The sequence below is a fragment of the Dermacentor silvarum genome, chromosome 10, assembly GCF_013339745.2.
Source record: "Dermacentor silvarum isolate Dsil-2018 chromosome 10, BIME_Dsil_1.4, whole genome shotgun sequence".
Lineage (NCBI taxonomy): Eukaryota > Metazoa > Arthropoda > Arachnida > Ixodida > Ixodidae > Dermacentor > Dermacentor silvarum.
This window is the reverse complement of record NC_051163.1, coordinates 30,812,093-30,830,789: the sequence shown is the minus strand read 5'-3', so window position 1 is coordinate 30,830,789 and position 18,697 is coordinate 30,812,093. Positions and strand designations below refer to the sequence as shown.

General features: G+C 46.1%; 1 protein-coding gene across 1 annotated transcript; it reads left to right on the top strand.

The window, feature by feature from the left end:
- Positions 1-438: 438 nt before the first annotated feature.
- Positions 439-17,907, top strand: LOC119431447 (zinc finger BED domain-containing protein 4-like). The gene is made up of 6 exons (XM_037698935.2): positions 439-456; positions 4,397-4,544; positions 4,638-4,940; positions 5,052-5,839; positions 6,037-6,229; positions 17,876-17,907. Exons 1-6 carry the CDS (start codon positions 439-441, stop codon positions 17,905-17,907), a joined length of 1,482 nt encoding a protein of 493 aa, XP_037554863.2.
- Positions 17,908-18,697: the final 790 nt, after the last annotated feature.

Below are 18,697 nucleotides of genomic sequence, written 5' to 3'. Positions count from 1 at the left end.
TCAAAGAACTATACGCCATAAGATAAGAATTGGAGAAACGAACGTGATCTGTCTTTTACAGACGGCTTGCACTGATGTCATTATGAAGGAAGGAAAATCGGAGGGAGCATTACGTCATGCAGCAATCTTTGGCCAGCGAATGCTCCGTGAAGCCAGTCCCATGGCTCCTGCTTTGCTCAGTGTCGGCCCAAATCGTGACCTTTTGCGTCGAGATCAGGGAGCATGAATCGAGATTTGCTGACACGTTTGGTGCCCGTACGTTTTTAATCAATGTGCTCTTGTCCGGGGGCATTTCGGGGGCCCTGCCGCAGCGCCGCATGCCGTGCGCGCATTCTGACGTGCTTATCACGTGTTGGGCCGACACACTTGGCTTCCATCACGTTGCGCGATGCTCCCTCCTAACGTTTTCCTTCCTCCATCAATACAATCTTAGCCGCCATGTTGGAGGACCAGCCGGTGAGAAGCTGCGTCTACTGGCGTATCGTGTGGTGGTTCTGATGTCGTTCAGGTACTGACGCCCGCAGCGTTTCGACCGTGTCTATATGACATTGAAGCAGGTTACTCGCGGCAGTGAATATTTCGCACTAACGTCATCCTAGCAGCCGTGTTCGAGGACCAGCAGGGTGAGAAGCTGCGTCAGAGATGTCACGTGCACGCTATATATAAGCAATTTGCTTGCTATGCGACGGGACGCATGCGCAAATCGTCTGAAACTCTTTTCCGTGCATACCGTGCGATGTTGTGGAAGCTAGCAAGAGTCTATGCAGTGACTGCGTTCGCGCCAAGAAATAATTCAGTGTTTTTTGCAACCAATTCTTTCAAAAGTGGTCTTTATTTAGGCTCAGCGATAAGTGTAATGTTTTAATCCTTAAAATGAACGAACGGTGTTATACAGCTGCTCATAGAGCATTTTGATTTTTGTTGTTTACCTTCTCAGCTAATTTTCTTTATTGTGAGCCCATCGTCATAGCCTCGCGCGCGCGGAGCGCGAGCATGTGTTTTGGTGCGCAAGGAACCATAGACCAACTAAAACAGTAGTCAAGATGCATAGACCAACCGACAGGTGTACCCACTTAGCGCTGTCACATGCAATGTCGCAGATCTGGTACAACGCTCAAAAGACGCCACGAAAACTTTCACCTGAGACAAAACTGCCAATTGGCCATGAAAAAAATAGCATCTATTCCACTCTGTGAATGTGAACTACCAGCGGAGATATTCTTCGGCAGTACGCGCTTCACGTGACCTCCCCATACCAGCGCACGCAAACATAATAACGGCCTATTCGGTTCTTTGCGCAGACGCGGAAATGCAGCAGGTGGCTTGTTAGCAACCATCTGTCACACCAAAAATGATTGGTGCACGCTACGGCTATTAGCGCTCCCTCGGCCCAGCCAAACCGAGCAGCTGGCTAAGTCGGGAGCTGGGGTAGATGTCAAAACCGCATCACATTAACGTTCGCTACGCCACGAGTCAGCACATTCTTTACTTGTTTGCTCCGCCTCCTCATACAGGGCGGCGTTATGTAGTATTGGGTGGTTTCTTAGCTTTCCTCTTGCTACGCCAGGTGTCAGCACGTGCCTTACTGGTTTGCTTTGCCTCCTCATAGAGGGCGCGAAAGGTCTGAATCACGGACGTTGAAAAGCTATGCATATGGGCCCGGAGAGTAGAGAAATACAGTCCGCTGTAAAAATGCGGAACATCGTTTCCAGACAGGGTACCTAACTCCCAACCTTTTGATTCAGGTCTGGGTGTATAAACCACTAGACCACAAAACGCTTCACTGATTCATTCTGATGACCGAAATTCTTTACTATAGCTTCACGCTAAGTTGCACGCCAAGTATGAAACTGAGTATAGTTGCCATTGAGCACGAAATAATTGCGCCCGCGATTGTGGCCGAATGGTTTTAGTAAAGGGCTGTTGTGTTGAGGGGGATCAAGGTACAATCTTCAATCCCCCCATCGGACAATTGAAAATTAATTTTGCTTGAAAATGCCCGGAACGATGTGAGACAGGAACCTACCTACCAAGTGCCTGGCATAAGCCAAAGTACGCTTTGCTGTTGTAAAATCCTTCTACAATACAATTCAAGGGCACTTATGCATTCCTACGTGGATGAACGCGAAAGCATTGCGACGTCTCTCCGATGATGCCTCGGCCTCGCTCGCGTACTTGCGTGGAACGTCCAACGGTGCCGGGTGCCTCTACTGACGGAAAAGTCGAAGTCGAAGGTTCGTCCATCGGAGCGCTCCACAGAGCTCACCGAAATCATCGCACCGACTGGCAGCGCCGCGACGCGCGGCGGTATATATAGAACGGCCACACAGTTGTCGCTTTCCGAGAACTGGCGCTTATGCAACCGTCATCTTTACCAGGAAACGCTTGCGACGAACGCTATGCGCGAAGGCGAGCTTTCTGGTTCTTTTTTCTTTTCCTTTCCCCCGCTCGGCCGGCGCCACCGCTGCTGCGGATCCGCGGAGGGGAGCGCCATCTGGTGGGGCTTCAAGGAACCCAGCGCCCACGCGGCGCGCGCCTTCCGTTGATCGGTTGTGACCGCGTGACTTATTGCACCGTCTCCGGGGACGCCGCCGGATTTTCCGCTTCATGAGCCACATGCTTTCACATTATGAAAAAGCCACTATTACCATGGGAAGAGGCTTGCAAAGCCTACAAAAAACGAAATACTCCTGGCGACGCAGCCTTGAAGTTCCAGCGCCTGCCCACCGTGACGACGTTTGCTTCTGACCACGCTTCTGACGTCATCAGCTCTGGCGTAGTTATCTTTTTTTTACCGGTACAGATCCACATCATTGTATTCTTAAAGAACTAAAGCCATTTTACCAACAAGCCCAATCTTACACCCTTCTTAAAGCCTAAACATGTTTCAAGAAGTTTAGTGTGCCGCAATGACCCATATGCAATGAAATATTTCGAAATCCTCAATAGGGTTTGTAATATGGATAAATGATTAATCGATAATCGATTAATCCATTAGAAGTATCCCGCAAAACGAATAATTTTCATTGATCTCCACCTTTCTTTTAACCGACTTTATCGACTAGACATGTTCGATCAATCGTTTTCTAGAGTTTGACAGGAGTGGCGCGAAATTTTTTTAAATCGTTCTAGAATGGCGTCGCAGGAGCACTGGCTGCGTGGCTGTGGTAGAGAGACTGTCGACTGTTCTTGCCAGTCCCTAGTGATGCCGAGCCGAGCGCTTTCCCTCTCTCGAGGGGAAGCGCACTTCGATTAATCAATTAATCGATGAAGAACCCTGCACAGAAAGCGATTAATCGATTAAAGACTACAATAATGAATGAATAACCGTTAATACAATAAAAAAGAAACTTAATCGACCGTCCCGACGCTGCTTCCCTGGAGAGCGGGAACGCTAAAACCTACCGCGCGCTCTGACGTGGCGATCACGTGTTGGGCCGTTACGTTCTTTACGTCAATAGCGTTGCGAATGCTCTCTCCTAATTTCTCCTTCCGCCATTCCCGCCCTCCTCTCACTCTCCGTCGACCGCCTGCCCCTACAACTTTGGCGTGCTGGTGGGCCATTGGCGTAAGCACGTGCGGCTCGCTCTGGGTCTCGAAGTTGCGGTTGCGTTTTCGTGCGTATCGCTGTGTTATCAGCTATCAGGGCCATAATGCCATGTGATCGCAAGAGAAGTGCTGTGTGGACATTGTTCACTGAAGATGCGAAGACGAAGACCGCGAAGTGTGATAAATGTGGTAGGCAGTATTCGAAGCCGGCGACGGAAACCCTGCGATATCACCTGCTGCACGCCCACCTCATTCAAGTGCCAAAGGGACGTCCTACAAGGAAAGGCGACCATGACGCCAATGTCGATGATCCTACTCCTGCTCAGGGCGCCAATCAGCCTGTCCAGGTAAGTTTCTGTACATTCGCTATTTAACCAGCAGCCATCCATCACTGCGTCATTTATTTGTAAAATCAAGTCGCTATTCGATTGCTCAAGGCGTTCTTCTAATATTGGTTCTTTAATTGCATGCTCTTTATGAGAATACTAACAGTTTTTGGCCTAACCAGCCACTTAAGGGTTGTTTCGTGCACCAGGATATTTAACGTGGCGTTAAGCCAATGTTGGATGCCTAACGGGCCAATGGAGCATTATTTTAGTGACTTAGTGCTGCCTTAAAACCATACCGGAACCTGCCCTTACTCACTTGCAGCAAAAATGCTGTCCATCTGAGAGCACAGGTGCGTTATTATTATTGCTTTGCGAATTCAGTGTTCCCTTCTATTCACCGTTCGCGATTCGATTTTCTTTCCGTGTCGTGTTGCCGCTGTCTCCCACGTCCTCCTTAGCAAGCCTTTGCAGATGAATGTCGCATCTTTTCACAATATACCCTTCGTTTAATTTCACAGGTTGAACAAAGTGTTGCTGGCTCGGTGGCTGCAACTGGGGCTGAAACTATAGACCTCGCTAATGCCGCTATAAGCCCACGAGGCTCTGTTTCTTCCTCGTTTGCGGAACCCATGGAAAAGTGCCTCTCCAGTGCTATGGTGTTTGCAAGTACTAAGTCTTTGTACTTGTCACTTTCGCAGAGCGAGAAGAGAAGTTTGTCAAGGGCTACGACGACCTGACCTTTCCTGTTGTTTTTTTCAGGAGGAGGAGTCCGTGAAAAGCTTGCTAATGATGCTCTCGGATACATGATCGCGCACGACGACTTGCCTCTGAGCACGCCCGAGAAGGATGGCTTCAAGACGTTCGTGAAGGCATTGCAGCCACTCTACGAGCCTCCCAGTGAGTCTACTGTCGCTATGGGCCTCGAGGCAAAGTACGAGGAGCTCAGGGCACATTATGGACGGATAATTCAAGAGGCTGATCATCTGAACCTCACGGCCGATTTTTGGACGCACGAGAGTACAATGCGGTCGTACCTAGGCCTCATAGTTCACTTTAGAGAAGGTAAAAATTTTTCTGAGAAATTTGAAAAAATTAGAAACCACTTTTCGTTGTCATGATGCGGAACCAGATTTTCTGTGAGTGCCCCTAATGTACAATGTTTTACTGTTTTAGGTAACAAACTGGTGAACGTCGAGATTGGCGTTAAGTACGTGCCAGAAAGGAAAACAAGTATGAATCTTCGCGTAGCAATGCGCGAATTGTGCGACGAGTGGAATATTGACTACAAGAAGGTCCGGGCTGTCGTCACAGATGGTGGGCAGTACATTAAGGCAGCCGTCCGCGAGGAATTTGGTGCCGATAAGCACATTTCCTGTGTAGCTCATCTTCTAAACCAAGTAGGTCAAGCTGCCATTGGTCTAGCAGTGTCCAAAGCCCCTTCGGAACTTGAAGCACATGAGTTTGTGGTGGTCCCGGAGAACGAACAAGATGCTGAGGCTTTGCTGGAGGACGTCCCTGACGCCGATGACGCCGACGATGACGGCACACCCCTCGTCAACCTTCGGCCGCTGCTGACGAAGGTGAAGAGGATCGTTCGCTTCTTTCGCACCAGCGATGTTGCTTCACGAACACTGATGGAACTGCAGCTCCAGGACGGCAAGCAGGAGCCTGATGCATTGAAATTAATCCAGGAAGTCAGGACCCGGTGGAATTCTTGCTATTACATGTTGGAGCGCTTCTTACAGTTGTCAGAACCTGTCAGCCGGGTCCTCTTGCATCTGCTGAGGGAGAGAGGAGCTACTCGGCGAAAGCCGCCAAATCTAATCTCTGGTGACCAGCTTGACGTCCTTGGCGAAGTAAAGGACCTACTAAAGCCGCTGGAGGAAGCCACGCTTATGGTTTCCAAGGGTCGTTCCGTGACACTCGGCGATGTAATCCCCATGGTGTACGGCCTAAAGCAGGTGAATTATCTTTACTCTATAATCTAGAGTTCGAGTGGCTACTATGCACTCGCAACACGCCGACAGTTCGCATGTCACAATGTCCACCAAGCACGCCTGAATTTACACTGTCTGCAACAGCATACGTGCTGAAGGAAGAGTGGCACAATAAGCACTATTGTCTTTGAAATGTGGTAAATATTAATTTTCTTTTGCAGGGTATCCGAAACTTCCAGCCCAGTCACCCCGTCGCTTTCAATCTGCAGCAAAAACTGCTCTCGGAAGTGAACGCACGATTTAGTGGCATCGAGTACACGCGCCCGTACGCGGCCGCGACAATTTTGGACCCGCGGTACAAGAAGTACGTCTTCGAAGATCCTCAGGCGGTGGCAATGATCGTCCAGCACTTAAGTACGTTAATGACATGATTAATTTATTCATAGCAAGGAAAGGACATAAGAAGAAAAACTTGAATACAATTTTGACTAATAAAGACATCGTGCAGGTGGAAAAGTTGCTGAAAAGGTTGGTGCTGCCGGCCGTGCTCTGGAAGAGGATCTTGCTAGGGTGAACACGGCGCCTCGTTCTTATGGCATCTGGGCCGCCGTTGACCAGGCACTTCGCCGTAACCGCACTGGCACAGGGACCAAGAGTCGGAAAGCCAAATGCCTTCGCAATTCAAGGCGTACTGTAACAACCCAGTCGTCGATCGTCGCGCCAATCCCAGCCCACTGGAGACGTGGCAAAGCATGCGCGTGGGTTTGGAGCACGTATTTGAAGTAGCGATGGAGTTTTTGTCGATCCCAGCAACATCTGTAGCGTCGGAGCGGCTATTCTCGCACGCCGGTTGTGTGGCCAGTCAAAGAAGGTGCCGGTTGTCACCCGAACACATCAGCCAATTGATATTCCTTCGCTCTGTGGAAAAGAGCGTGTGGTTCGAAAACGTGAACCAGTAACATTATTCTCTCCCTATGCATATCGCACTTTTTTTCTATACTTTAGTTGCACCTCACTTTCCGCCTGTGCCATTTTTTCTTATTGCTAGTTTGACTGTACTGTGCAGTGGTTCAGTAAGTGCGACTTTTCCCATTTCTTGTTAATTCTGCAGTGTTTCACTCACTAAGTGACATTTTTAACGTTTATTATTATTCATTCACTAGTCACTAGTGCCAATTTATTTGGTCTTTAACAAATTAAACATTAGTCTTTATGAAATGTTCATATATTTGTCTTTCTTATCCTGGTTCTTCCTTTCAAGCATTAAAATAAGACTTACTTGAGTAGATAACTGTGTTTCAGTCCTTTTAAAGCCTTTTAAAGCCTTTTAAAGCTTTAAAAAGCTCTTAATGGAGTCTGCAGTACCTTGGCAAGAAATTATGTAAATATCATGCATTTATCGACAGCCGATCATAATTCGTGACTACAGGGGATGGGCTAAGCCGACGAATGATTACTCGTTAATTGATTAATTAAATTAATCGACCATCCCTAATCGGCAACGTCATTGTGACGTACTGGCGTTGTGGTTTCGTCGTGAAATAAAAAAAAATGCAGCGTTAGCCCATTCCGTTCTCTTCTAATCATCAAGCGACTAGGCCACAATGTTAAGGGAAAAGAAAATTTTGAATGAGTACTCTACCGATCTAAAGTGACTTACCCCCGTATTTTCAAATGATCCTCGACTTGTGGCACAGTTTTAGACCTTATTAGAACATATCTAGGGCACAGGAAACAACAGGTCACGATATATAATTGCTTATCAGATATTAAAGATATTAGTCTTGGCGTCCCTCAGGGCTGCAAACTTGGACCCCTACTGTTCAATCTCTGTTCAACGATATAGTTCGCATTGACGACAGCGCTGAATTTGTTATCTATGCAGATGATACGAGTATATTTTTTTCTGAAAGTCGATTAACGAATTGGCAATAAAGGCAAGCAACGCGCTTGGTAGGCTATGGAACTGGAGTACAATTTCCTCGTTGACGATAAACACTCCAAAAACAAAAGCTATTTTTATTACGAACTAGAAATAAACCCGTGGTCTCACTGCCACACTTAATCTTGGACTGCACTAAGTTAGACATAGTGCCGCCTTTAAAGAGTCTACGTCTGACATGGAGGAAGGAAACCCCAGGAGAGGCCCTGGCCAGCACGAACGTATTGGAGGTGTGGCGGCAGTCACGTGATGTTTTTCGCAAAGGAGCACTGGGACGGGTACCCCAAGTGTCAACGTTGCCATGACAACCGCGCTCCTGAAGCTTTCGCTGCTGCTCGCGGTCTCTGAAAAGTAAGATAAGATTTTTCCGCCGGTGTCTTTCCCGCAGCACCTTTTGTTCGCGCGAAAAGCGGACTTTGGAGTGTGGTGTGTAAGCTTGAAAGTTGTGTTTTGGGTCTGTGAGTGTGAGTGTCGGCCAGCAATAGATACACTCAAGCAATCACGACGCGGGTCTTCGTTGCCTTCTTCGACGTGCCACGGAAAAATACAGGAGCGCGTCTGCTTCACTAAAAATGCTACAGAAGTTTTGTAGGCTATGTTTTGATGCGCGTCAGGAGCACACACTTCCGGCGGCTCGTAACAATGCAAGTTCAAAGTTCGCGCCCATCTGCTCCGGCGAGCTGCAGAACCCCTGATTGGAGGCGCAAAGAGAGGTGGCACACCAACATGGCTGCACTTCCGGCTTCAAAAAAGTGCCGTCAGGGCCTCTCCTGTTTTGTTTCCTTCCTCCATGACGTGTGACATTTCGCGAAAACATGGAATGAAACATTCATATCGGTGGTGATGTTACCAAACTTTCCATAGCATTAGGTATGTTGACTAAGCTGCATTTTTTTTGCTGCCTACAGAAATGAAGACAGTAATATATAGCGCCCTATTTCAGTCACACCTCACATACGCACACTTTGTGTGGGGTATCACCACCAATACGAGTGTAGCAACATTACACAGACTACAAAAGGAAAAGGTGATTCGCATGATCACTAACGTCCCGTTTCACGCTCACAACACTCCTCTTTTCGATTTACTGATGATAAAACCATTTACCCAACTTTATCACAGTTTACTATTCTGCCGATATAAAACAGACCGCAGGAGCTGTAACCCTTCCATTTGCCTTTCTCGGCAATTGAATCCGGCAAGGAAAACGTTACTACACGCGCAGTAATGATTACTGGCATATTCCTCGATTCAGAACCAATTACGGTCAACGAATGCTGCGCTCCCAACTCCCTAAACTACTCAACAGACAAGTTGAAACCGACAATATGCATACAGGTGACAGACCTAACGACATAAAATAATTGTATAAATTTTGTCCTCTGAGTGATACAGCTTCTGTCACGAATATAATCATTAACCCTCAATATTTTATTATCTCGCTTAGATGTTGCTATGGTATGGTATTTGGTATGATATATGTTTGGTATTGTTTTGATAGTATTCTCAGTATATGTATGATATGTACAGTATGTATATAGCATTGGTATGGTATTTTAGCAGTGGTTGCTTTTTTCATCCTATTTTTTCTTTATTGTTTTCATTCTTTCATCATTATTTTTCTTCATCCAACAGCCAAATTGAGCCTGTTCGACATTTTATGTATAGATATATGTACATTAGGCGTGTATTCTGCATGGATCATGTGCGTGACCATGCATGTACGCTTTTAAAACATTATGTGCTCGCATGCTCCACATGCCATGTTTAAGGGGCACAGTCCTCTGTCAAGCCTATTGTGGCTTTATGACTGTGTCCCCCGACACTAGATTGTCGAAATAAAGATTTTATTTGATTTGATTTGAAGCTCTTCCTCCACTCCACTGAATTGACCACAGCGCCGCCCATCGACTAAAGAAGACGCCACACTTTTCAGGAATTGCTGTGGTGCCTGATTGAAACGCAGTGGCCACATTTGTCCAGGGGCGGCGCTGCCATTCACTTTCTAGAGTAATTACGTGGTTTGAATTCAACAGCACGTCATACCCATAGTGAAGCAATATAAATACCTCGGCTTATACATAAACGAAGGACAGACTTACTCAAGCACCCACCTAGATAATCTGAAAATAAAGGGGAAGTGGAATGCAGCAATAATGAAACATAGAGCACTTTGGGGCCACGGCAAATATGAGGTTGTGCGTGGAATATGGATAGGAGTAATGGTGCCAGTGCTAACGTTCGCAAATCGTACTTCGTACATTCGTACAAATCGTACATTCTGTGCGATTCTTCCCGTCATCAGATGTCTTGTCGGGGTTGGGAGTTAAGCAAAGATCCGTAATCCGGTTGGCTTGGGGAGCCCACGATAAAACCACAAATGAGGCAGTGCAGGGTGACATGGGTTGGCTTTCTATTGATGACATAGAAGCGCAGAGCAAAATTAGTTTTGAAGAAAGACTCGGGAAAATGGATGGCAATAAATGGACGGCTAAAGTGCACAAGTACCTGTACCTGAAAAGCGTGGTCACAGAATGGAGGAAGAGGTCGAGAAAGTTGCCAACCAAAGTACAGGGTAATTTAAGGTGTAAATAAACAAGCAGGAGTCATCAGAAATAGAATGAGAGAAACAGATACAATGAAATGGGTGCAAAGAATGGAAACAAACACGACCATGGGGATTTACAAGAATGAGAAGAAAGAAATTATATGGGGAAAATCTGTACGATAACACGAAGGGAAATTACCTTGCTATTTGAGGCTCGAGCTGGTTGCCCTAAGGACAAAAACGCACCTAAGCAAATATTCGCTGCAGGCTGAGGCATGTGTATGCTGCAGTAAAATTCCAGAGACCACTCAGCACGTCCTAATGGAATGCGAAGAGGTTCACCCAGTGCGACCCGTAGGTAACGTACACCTTCCAGAAGTGCTTGGAAATAAAGTGGATGGAAGCATCATCCGGTCAGCGGTCGAGATAAGCAAGATACGTTTATGGTGTTGGTGGAAAAAGAAGCAGGGAAGAGATGGATACGACCTGATCATTTACAGTCCATAGGTAGCGGTACAAGGTAGGAACAACAAAAAGATTAATGTGATGTATACAAAAACGCTAGATAAAAAAAGAACATGCATAGCATGCCTGAATAAATCAAGCAAGCTAGATGACTATTTGTCACCGCCATGTTTCAAAGGGGATGCCAATAAATCGTCATCATCATCGTCGAGTCAAGTCGAGGTGGAGGGTTCAGGGGATGAACGCTGTAGAATACGGGTGTGTGTTTCTCTGCAGTGTCCGATCCTTTTACCTCAACCCGCCATATCTGTAGATAGCTTTAGCTTGTCCGGAAGCTTCTTACCGTTTACTAGTGACATCTTGTGACGTATAACCCAACTACAACGCGTTTAAATTTTTTCTTTTGTTTTGGGCCGCGTGAATCTTCTCGTCGAAGCAGAATCATAAAAAGGACTGTACTTTAACGATCTCATAGAGACGCGGTCGCAACGCTGTTGGCACCTGTGCCAGAAACACGGCGGAACAGCCCTGCAAGTCGTTAATAGACGCAGCCTCACTCCGTGCTGGTTCTCCAACATGGCGGCTTGGATTACGTCAGTGCAAGCCGTCTATAGTAAATACGCATATACGTTTAGGACGTGGAATCCTATCAGAATCAGAAACAAGATTATTAACGTTAGGCTGTGGTACAATGTCGACGATGTACAAAAGGGTGTGATGGTCTGTAATGGTCTAAGAGACTGTAATGGTGTTCCACTACAAAATGAATGTAAGAATGTGAAGTACAGCGCTGTGATTGCTGGTATTGCTTGACATTGCCGTGTTGCGCAGCGCGAATGACGTCAAACAAACAAACAAACAAACAAACAAACAAACAAACAAACAAACAAACAAACAAACAAACAAACAAACAAACAAACAAACAAACAAACAAACAAAACACGACATGCATTATAGGCCGTGATATACCCGGCTTCGCATTATACATTGCGTGCTTTATACCAAGCATCATCTCTTCGAGTCATCTCTTTCGCTGACATTGAGGTTCGCGCTCCGTATCTTCACAATGCTCTCCAAGAACGGGAAACGGCTTTTGTTTTCCTTTTTTTCCCTGACTGCTGCACGTTGGCCAATTGCTGTTGCGTAAAAATATTCCGTTATTCAGAAAAGAGACGCACGTGACTGCGATAAACGGCGCTCACAAACAAATACGTAACTCCATGTGACGTTCACGATGAAGTAGAGAGTGAAATTGCGCTCGGACTTAGGGCCGATAACAAGCAATTTGTTTTATAAGATAAAACGCCCGGCGCTGCGTTATATGAACAGTGATTGCGCGCGACTTGTATTGCAAGCGTACTTTAATCAGGGGGGCAGGTCATAAATAGAATAAAGGTCCGCGCATAAAGTTGTGCTATCGAAACTTGGATACATCGCGTAATTGAAACGAACAGAAGTTCGCTTAAGTTACGCTAGGGACTGTGAAGGAATTCTAGGGCATGTGAAGGTTGCCTGTATAAATCAAGGTGAAGTATTAAGCTCTGCTTGGAAGGCGAAGTTGGGAACATGACCGTCTGAGAATAATCCGCTTTCCAGAGGACGACGCTGCTGCTCCCCCATACAAAAAAAATGTTCGTTACAGACAGAGTCTACGGACGTAGATAATCTACCGACGATGTGCGTTCTTCGTTTCAAACCTGTCAGATGAGCACCTTAGTCATTTTCTATCAGCTCCTTTAGTCCTGTACCAGCTAGTTAGTGTTCCTGAGGTACAGGAAAAACCAACAGATGCTTTAAATGAAGACAAGCACAAAAATTGAGCTGGCCCAGTACAAAAAAAAAAAAAATATTTTCGAGTCGTGTGGAACATTTCGGTGATATGTTGCAGCGATTTGAATTTGGTTCGTTCCGGAAACATTTCCCACATTTAAAAGTTACAACATGAAATTACCAGCGATTTTTGTTCACACCTCACAAGCAATGCTTCCTCCGTTGTGTTTATATATGCCTGTTTACGTTGATAATCGCTTTCGATAACATAGCTGTTGGCCAGAAAATTGTTTATTCCGAAGGGAGCCTAATTGTTTAATTAGCACCGTAACCTCTGGTCTCAGTGTTCGTCGCTTATACGACGTCCAGAAATAAGGGTTCATTACGCAAAAAAAATTATGAATTCTCTTCCCCTTTATTTCTTTTTGTTCTAGAAGATGGATTGCTGCTCGCTTAAAATGCTCGTCGTAGCAAATTGCTCTTCCTTCTCCCCTCTCTTTCTCCTCCTCAATTTTTGCTTCCTTTTACTTCATCGTTTTCTCGGTACTTCAGAATTTCTTCTTTTCTTTAATTTATTTCGTTTTTATCGTTTTTTTTTCTTCTCTTCAATTTTCCGAGTGCGTTAGGCAAGACTATAGGAGCAGAAGAAGCAGCGGCAGCGCTGTACTCGGTGAAACAACGGCTCGCCTTCGAGCCGAGATATTCTGCGCGGCGTAGCCGCGTCAAAAAACTGCGGCGATTCTGACGGCTGCGTAATGAAGGTATTAATCTCGGCGCGTGATCGTTAGCCGCGAAGTTGCCGCTCATTTTTCATCTTTCCCGCGCTTCGTCCGTCGCTCCACGGTGTATAACTGCGCCGCGGTGGCAGTGCGGACGCTTCGGTGTTTTTCGCGCAATTTTTGTTTTAGTCGAGTATACATGCAACAACGAGCGCGCTAACTCACGCGCTCACGAACACTTTCTGATAAACCGAGTAGCGGCGAACAAGGAAAAAGAAAATAAACTGTTCGTCAAAAAGGCAATGAGAGAGACAAAAAATTGGGAGGACGCTTAAGCTTCGCCTTTAAGAGTGGAACGCGATAGCATTCGATTATCATTGGCTGCTTATGAGGCTTTTTTCTCGTATATTCAAATTACAATCCGACGTCTGTAGGTTGTGGTTAAGTCGTAATTTGCGAGTTTTATGACGGATTTTGCTTTGAGAAATTCAATTTTTGTTCACTAACGGCTTACGGCCACGCGAAAGGCCTGCCCGGTCGGGGTGGTTCGGAATGATGTAGTTCGGCATGATTATTTCCGCCAACGACGCCGGCGGAAGACGCCAGATTTTCTGCGACGCGGGGCCCTTAACGCTGTCGCGTTAAAACATTCTGGGGTTTTACGTGTCAGAAACCACGATCTAATTATGAGGCACACCGTAGTGGGGAACTCCGGAATAATTTCGACCAGCGGGGGTTCTTTACCGTGCACCCAATGCATGGTACACAGGTGTTCTTGCATTTCGCCCCCATCGAAATGCGGCCGCCGCGGCCGGGATTCGATCCCGCGACCTCATGCTTGGCGGCGTAACGCCAAAGCCACTAAGGAACCACGGCGGATAGAGGGCGAACGAAAAAGAAAGAACGGAAATAGAACAAAGAAACGAACTAACGAAAGAAAGTGGCTGAATGAATGAAATAACGAATAACTTAAGTAAGAATGAATGAATAAATGAATGATTGATTGAATGAATGAATGAATGAAGGAAGGAAAACTAAAGAATGAATCAATTAAGGAAGGAAAGAGAGAGAGAGAGAGAGAATAAAAGAAAGAAGAAAGAAAGAACTGGGCGTGTCGATTCTCAGTTACGGCGGCCACATTTCGATGCGAGCGATACGCAAAGACACTCGTGCGCTTAGATTTATGTGCACGTTAAAGAATCCCCGGTGGTCGCAATTTATCCGGAGCCCCCTTCACAACGGCGTCCCTCATAAACGAGTGGGCAGTTTGGGGACATTAAGCGCCACAATTTTATCATTATTTTATCGAAAGAAGAAAGAAAGAGAAAGAAAGAAAGAAAGAAAGAAAGAAAGAAAGAAAGGAGTTTTTAGGAACGAGAGGAAGACAAAGGCGTACGAAGCGACACGCCAAGCTTTCTCGCCAGCGGCGAGACCAAATCTTTGTTCTCACAACATTCAGAGGGACGACGAGCGACGCAAGAGCACGAATGGAACCGAGCAGAAGAACTCGCTTGTGTTTCAGTTCTGCAAAAGAAAAAAAAAAAAAAAAAAAAAAACGTCGCCAGCGAACCTAGAAAAGAGAGAAAGAGAGAAAGGAAAGAAAACAGCGCGCGGTTGTTTATTGTTTTTCTTTATCTATATCGCACGCGAAAGCGTAACGCAAGCACGTCATGGCCGCTTCGGGATCGTTATAACTCTATTCCCGAGCATTAGAGGTTTCGCGCGAAAGATGCATGCGAGCGGGCTTCCATTGTGCCGAGGTTGAAAAGAATCTACAAGGGAAAGAAAGAAAGAAAGAAAGAAAGAAAGAAAGAAAGAAAGAAAGAAAGAAAGAAAGAAGAAAGAAAGAAAGAAAGAAGCTTTCTTTTAACAGCGGGCATGGGGGGAGCGATAGCGGTGGAGAGCGTAGTTGAGAACCGAAAAGGAACAGACGAGCGCGCGAGAAACCCCTGACAACGAAGCGAACAAAGAAAAATGGAACAATAACAAGAACGAGAACAAAATTAGCAGTTACACGCAGTGCACTGAAGATGCAAAAAAGGCCCGCATCAGCTCGCTAGAGAGCCAGCTCGCAGGCCCGTCATAATGGCGATTAATAATGGCGCTGGCGTGAGCGCGGAGCAGACGAAACTGCAAGCGGCAAATAAAAAAACATAACAGGGGGGGAAACGCGGTGGAGCAGACGACGAGGGAGATGGATGCTGCGGACGGTTGGCATGGCGACGCCGGGTGACGTCACCGCGCGCATGCGCGTTCGCGGCGGTGATGTAGTCGTCTGCGACGACGTCGAGGAGGTTTCATCTTCATTTCGTTGTTTTCTTCTATTCATCTCTCTAGAGCCTCGCTTTCGCCAGCTAGCGAGCGCCGTCTTTCCCGATGCCCGCCGGTTCCCCCACTATTTCGCGGAGTCGTCGTTCTGAATGCCGCCTTGTTTTCGTTAATTGGTTTAATTAAAACGGTCCGATGTACTGGCGCACAGGGCGGCCCGCTTCGATCTGCCCGTCTAGTCTTAGAGGATTTCGAGAGGCAGTATATACGATGCCGCGCTGATTTCACCACGAGAGAGAGAGAGAGACGAAAAAAATGCGCTTTCTGGTTTAATGAATCATGAAACGTCGGGGGCTGGGGGATTCGACTACGAGCTGAAAATCGGCTTTCATATCGCGATTGGTCATTTTGGACTACCCTTGTTTATTCCAACTTATGCGTCTCCGTCGAGAGTCGCTTCTTGTGAGCGCTGTAAATTTAATACGACGGGGATATTGAGGTATCAGCCTACTAGATCGTGATTGCATCAAGAGAAAAGAGTTAAAACTCTAGGATGTGTTTCTTTTTTCACTGCTGCATTCTTTATAGACATATTCAGCAAGTATTACCGTATGTAACCGCCCAATCCACCGCGTGCTGTGAAAAAGCTGTCAAAAAATGCAGGGACGTGCTGGTGCGTGAAAGGAAATTTATGTTAGTAAATATGTAAACAGTGAAAATTTAGGATGAGGGCAATCTACAGTGCGTTTTCGTCTGAGCAGAGGTATATCTGTGCAGTCATGTGGAAAACTAACGTTATTTAGCGGTGTTAACATACAAAACGAAAACCCGGAAATCTGGAACACTAGGAAAGATTAACTTAAACAGAAAAGAACTCCAACTCAACAGTTAAGATTTAACCTTTATCAAGGCTACCGACCAGTGCTTATCATTCGTTCTATCGTGGCATATTGGAGAGAAGTTCTCGGAGTTTCTATGATCTCGGTTCTTCGTGTTTACACGCATCCCTTCTCCCTATGACAAAAGAAGAGGTAAATGTCATTTTCAAACCTGACCTCGCACCTCATTTAAATAAAGTCATTGGACAAAGTAGCAGTCTTCCAGTTCGCAATGATCCAAAGCCCTTCTTTTCTCTGCAAAATTTCTTAAGGGCATAAGATGAAAAAAAAAAGAAGATCTTGTGACTCAGTATTCTGAACGAAAAAGAATCCTTAGTTCCTACAAACCTGTAATGCTCAAGTTAAATTTCCACATCAAATAAAATTGGAACTGAATTGTTCACCTTTATTTCTGGCCATTCATGGAAGGTACGTTCGTACAAGGACAGTGAAGCATTGTCGGCGTTGTAGCTTATTTAGCGCAGTAATAATTTAATCAGTAATTGGTTTTCTGAAGTATCTACAACTGAAAAACTCTGTCTATGTAGCGCATCAGGAACTCTGTTATACTCTGTGCGTTAAGCCTAAATTAGAATTTTGAAGTATCAAAACAGCGTAGCACGCATGAAACGTTGGGCATTACGGGCATTACGCATCATAGTACGTCACACAACCCGCGTAAATAATCGAACGTATTAGTCGACTTCTTCAAGCCTCAAAACGGCACTCATGCGCCCAGCTGCATTTTCAGCCTATTTTATTTTGGCCACGAAAGCTGCTGGAAGCTGCATCCTCCTAATATTGCTTGCCATCGCCTTACCCCATCAGCATTTCTTTTCTTTTTTTCGTAATAACGTCTCCGGAAGCTATTCAACATGCCACAGTATGCGACTGAGCGGAGCGCACTTCTATATCCACTACGCTTTCTCTAGGCTCGCCAATTAATTCTGAGTAAGCTCTTCTAGAAGCCTCGGAAGATGGCGGGAGTAGGCTAAAAAAATCAGGAAGTTGTAAGGTTTTCTGTGCCAGAACCACGATCGGATAATGAGGTCCGCCGTAGTGAAGTGACTCCGGGTTAATCTTTACAATCTGGAGTTCTTTAACGTGTACCTTAATCCAAGTACACGGGCGTTTTTGCATTTCTTTCCCATCGCAATGCGGCCGCCCCGACTAGGAGTCGAACTCGTGACCTCGAGCTCCGCTGTACGACACCATAGACAGTTGATTATCGCAGCGGGTCGGTAACGGGCTAGCAGCAGCGGAAGCTGTTTCAGACTTATTCTATGACGGCAATGTCGATAGACGTCAGTGACTTGAGGACGTATAATGTTTGCCGTCGATTGCTATGAGCTGTGCATCTTGAAACTGTGATGTATGCGGATCGATAGCTCACGTATATAAACGCTTTTGTATAGTAACGTGCATGCATATAATGACGTGTGTAAATACGGTGTGTGTCTCCTTGTGCAGCTGTCAAGGATGCTAATCAAAACTTGGTTTGATCACCACAGTGCCTACCACCACGACCTTGGTTAACCTCCTTGCCTTTCTTACTTATCTCTCTCTCTCTGTCTCTGCATCATCATGCTCTTCCAGCTAACATGCCCACTGTTGCTCTCCTTAAGCGTTATTCGCCTTTCTTACAATATTGATTTCTTTATTGTTGAACGGAAGACACATCGCCCATTTTGCAGACGCTCCTCGAATCGATGTTCTCGGGCTTAAATATTATTTTTTTACAGCTTTATCTTAGCTGCTACTACGTTGGTAAACTGAACACCCATGGAGATGATGTTTCGTACATACCATGTTTTGTAATGTACCCTCAAAATAGGTTTTCAAATAAGACAACTTAACTGACGCCGAATTCACGTAACTTTTCACTCGTGAGTGCCGTTTCCGATTGGCTGCTCATTTTCTCAGGTAATATGCCCAACATCCATGTAACCTGGCAGTGGCTCTTACGAAGAGTTAATGTGTAAGAACGTTGTCGTGGATGCGGACCCTGGTGACTACATGACAAGCTGAATGTTTCGCAATGCGCAGACACATTGGCTTCAGAGATTCGCACTCCATCACTCGTCAGGGCATTTGAGCGGTGGCGTTTGCGTGCGAGCGCCATCTGCCGACAGGAAAGGACACTGCGGGACGGGCCCTCTTCCTCTCCAACACCACCGGAAATATTCCTAAGCTGGTCCCTCCATCTTTCGACTGCGGTGTGTACTTCATCACCGTTGCGGTTACCTCCGCGATTCGCGACGCCACCAAGCTCAGAGGCCACACTGGAGTGTT

What these genes read in the sequence shown, in the direction of transcription:
- LOC119431447 (XM_037698935.2), top strand. An exon ending in CAGTGCTATGGTGTTTGCAA is followed by an intron (nt 4,545 to 4,637) that starts GTACTAAGTCTT and finishes TGTTTTTTTCAG; the next exon opens with GAGGAGGAGTCCGTGAAAAG. An exon ending in CATAGTTCACTTTAGAGAAG is followed by an intron (nt 4,941 to 5,051) that starts GTAAAAATTTTT and finishes TTACTGTTTTAG; the next exon opens with GTAACAAACTGGTGAACGTC.